The following is a 3,205-nucleotide window of genomic DNA, read 5'->3' as shown; positions in this document are numbered from 1 at the left end:
CTCCAGGATCTGCTCTTTGGTGCAGCTTTCTGGCTTCAACCACGCATAACAAAGTTCTCGGAGATGGCTAAAGACCTCTTGGGGTCCCTTGGCCTCCTGGTAGCAGAACCACCTGAAGCGCTGGCGCCGGATCTCCGAGCTGACAGTGTTCGCCTCCTCCTCCTCCTCTGGAATCTCTTCCTTCACTTTCACAGAAGGATCCAGGCTGTTGTAGGCCTCTTGTGCTTCGTAGTTATTGAGGAATTGTGTCACACAGTCCCCTGTCAGGAGCTGACTAGACAGAGTTACTCCCTTAAGGGAGGCCACAAGTTCCTTGTTGTCGTTCCCTGGTGTGGGCGTAGGGGCCTAAGGGTTTTTCAATCCTGTGTTAGGGGATTTTGCTGCCTTCAGGAACTCCTGCCGTTGGACTTCCCAACACTGCTGCGGCCCGTCCTCCGCCTCCAGTTTCAGGGTTCTCAGACACTCTCTCCCAGTCTGGGGCACAGAGGTGTCTCTCCTAACTAGCCCCAACCTCTCCTTTTCTTTGTGTCCTTCTGGGCTTTGCTCCTCCATTTTTATTCCTGGCTCCATTTCCTAGGCTGGAAATTCAACAATTGCCAAGTGAGAGCCATTGTGGTGTAGTGGTTTGAGATTTTAAGACTTGAAAAGGCCTGTTCAAGTCCACACTCGGCCAAGAAACTCACTGGGGTGACCACAGGCCAGCCACATTCTCAGACTAATTCAAGTTCATTGTGAGGATATGAGGGGGAGAACCACCATGTATGTCACCCTAAGTACATTAGGGGAAGGGTAGGATCTAAACGAACTCAGTAGCTGCCTAGCGCGTTGACTAACTGCAATAACTGTTTCTGGTTTTCTCGAGGGCCAAACTGAAGAGGAAGAAGGGATCCACTCATATTTACACACACCAGTGATGACTGAAGCAAGGGAAGAATCTGTTTTTAAACAAAAAGGGAGCATACAAACGAGGGGAACTAAACTCTACTTCTGGAAGGTAGCTACCTTCACTGCTGGTGGAACTGCCCAACGATTATTCAATTCTGGAATAATGTGAAATCTCGTATTAATGAGATCATCTCTCAAAACATCTCAGGCACTCCAGAAGTCATGCTACTAAATAAATGGGATAACTCGGTCAGGGATGAGGTAAAAAAACTTACTTCAATACTTCTGGCAACGGCAAAATTAACGCTGGCTGCCTCCTGGAAGTCCCCCAGCCCGCCATCGCTAAAGGAGTGGCATGACAAATTGTGGGAACAGTTCGTTATGGCGAAAATAACAGACCAATGTCAGCTTTCTCAATCACTTAATACTAACAGACACACTAAATTCTCATGGTTTTGGGCACCAGTGATAAACTACATGACATCACATGAAGTTCTTCCTACAAACACTCACTACCACAGTTGGATTTTTCTATAAACAATCCTTAAGCCTAGTTCCCCCTTACATTAAGACTGACACTTTCAAGGGTCCACAAAATGCGGGGTTGATCAAATAAGGTTAAATACATCTGTGGTCTTAAACGAAGTGAAAAGGGTTAGACAAAGTGGTATGTATAATACGCACTTGTAAGCTCCCTCATACCTTCCCTTTGTTGTGCTTTTCAGGTAGTATTGTGGTTACTTTGTAATGTATAAAAGAATAAAATTAAAATAAAAAAAATAAACTCTACTTCTTCCCCTGTTGTACCTCACTTCCCCTGTTCTGCTTCACTGAGTCATGGCCTTTGTGGTTATTTTCTTGTATGAATGAATGAATGAATGAATGAAGTGGTGAGAGCCAAAGAGCACAGGAAAGTGCGGTAAATGTGGGGGCAGGATTTAGCTCCCCCTGCTCCATGCTGTTTTAGTTTTTTAAAAAACAAACAGAATGCCCCCTGCTTGAATTGTGAAGAGATGGACACATGTATAACAAGCAGTACATTACCCCTTTGTGCCCCTGTCATCCCAAAACATCATTTAAAGATTTTGGATTTTAAACACCTTTGATGTTGTCTTTTGTGTCTTGGGGGGGGGGGGGGAATCAAACATGTAAGGCTAGATGAAGCTTCCAGTCATGATAACCGAATAGAGGCTCCATATTCAGAGGCAGCAAACCTCACAGTTTCAGATGCTGAGGACAAACAGCTAGAGAAGGCTGTGGCCTTCATGCTCTACTTGTGGCATCTGTTGGGAAATGGGATGCTTTTTTGTTTCAAAAAAGAAAAGATATAAAATGCTCTCATCCTACATGGTCTGCTCCATATACTCGGCTTATTATTACCAGGCAGCTTGTTTACAAAAGGAAACCAAAGCGAGACAGCAAATAAAATTAGAATAAAGGTGGACTCCGTGGATCTTTGGTCTGATCGGATGTTGTTATCAACGGTTTGGTTATGTTCCCTTTTTCATAAGTCTTGGCTGCTTTCTGAGCACACAACTGCAAGGTCCCTTCCAACTCTAACATTCTATGGTTCTAACTCTCCTTCCCTCCTCCGCAGGTTTCTGTTTTATTGGGGGGGGGGTTTAAAAGCATCCCCCCTGTTTGTCAGGGTGGGATGGACAGGGTTCGTTCTTGCTCTCCTCCCCGCTCTTTCTTTATGCCTTTGTCCTTTCAGAAATTAAAGGGCCATAAGATGCTCTTTCTGTGTGTGTGTGTCTTTGTTCAAAATTCCCTCTTATCTTACCTCTCCCAGTCGCTGTCTGGCTTGCAGTGTCTGGAAATTTGCAATCCGAGAGCTCTGGAAGACCAAAACAAGACCAAAAAAATTGTTTCTCCCATCTAGCCGACAGGAAAAAGGAATTACCTGGAACTCTATTATGCAGGCCTGTCTAGGAAAGAGATCTTTGCCTGTTTAACTCTTTAGTTTTCTCAGAGGAAAGCAAGACCAGAACAAAACAAATCAACCCCCCCCCCCAAAGAAAAAACCCTTCCACAAACAAACAAGCAAAAAAACCCACACAACTTTTTGGCTTAGATATGACTGGGAAATGGATGGTTTCATTTCTGAAAATGAGTTGGAGCTGGTGTATCCTTTACACAGCAAGCGACAGAAGTTCCTGTCCTTCCCCTGAGGAGCATACAATCTAACGTTCGACTAAAGCAGTGATGGTGAGCCTTTTAGAGACCGAGTGCCCAAACTGCGACCCAAACCCCACTTATTTATCGCAAAGTGCCAACACGGCAATTTAACCTGAATACTGAGGTTTTACTTTAGAAAAAA

The 3,205-nt window shown here is 44.6% G+C and overlaps 1 protein-coding gene across 1 annotated transcript in view; it reads right to left on the bottom strand.

The window, feature by feature from the left end:
- Nucleotides 1-75: 75 nt before the first annotated feature.
- The window catches only part of LOC107113646 (zinc finger protein 883-like), a gene marked incomplete at its 3' end in the record, with an annotated part of 17,091 nt that continues 13,961 nt past the window's right edge, over nucleotides 76-3,205 (bottom strand). The window contains exons 4-5 of the mRNA XM_015414996.1: nucleotides 1,161-1,227; nucleotides 76-345 (exon numbers count right to left, since the gene is read on the bottom strand). Of these exons, the coding sequence (XP_015270482.1) occupies nucleotides 76-345; nucleotides 1,161-1,227 (337 nt within the window). The remainder of the gene's footprint in view (nucleotides 346-1,160; nucleotides 1,228-3,205) is intronic.

Source organism: Gekko japonicus, unplaced genomic scaffold (genome assembly GCF_001447785.1).
Source record: "Gekko japonicus isolate JY-2015 unplaced genomic scaffold, Gekko_japonicus_V1.1 scaffold5085, whole genome shotgun sequence".
Classification (NCBI taxonomy): domain Eukaryota; kingdom Metazoa; phylum Chordata; class Lepidosauria; order Squamata; family Gekkonidae; genus Gekko; species Gekko japonicus.
Note: the sequence above shows the minus strand (reverse complement) of the source record. Positions and strands in the feature narration are given on the sequence as shown.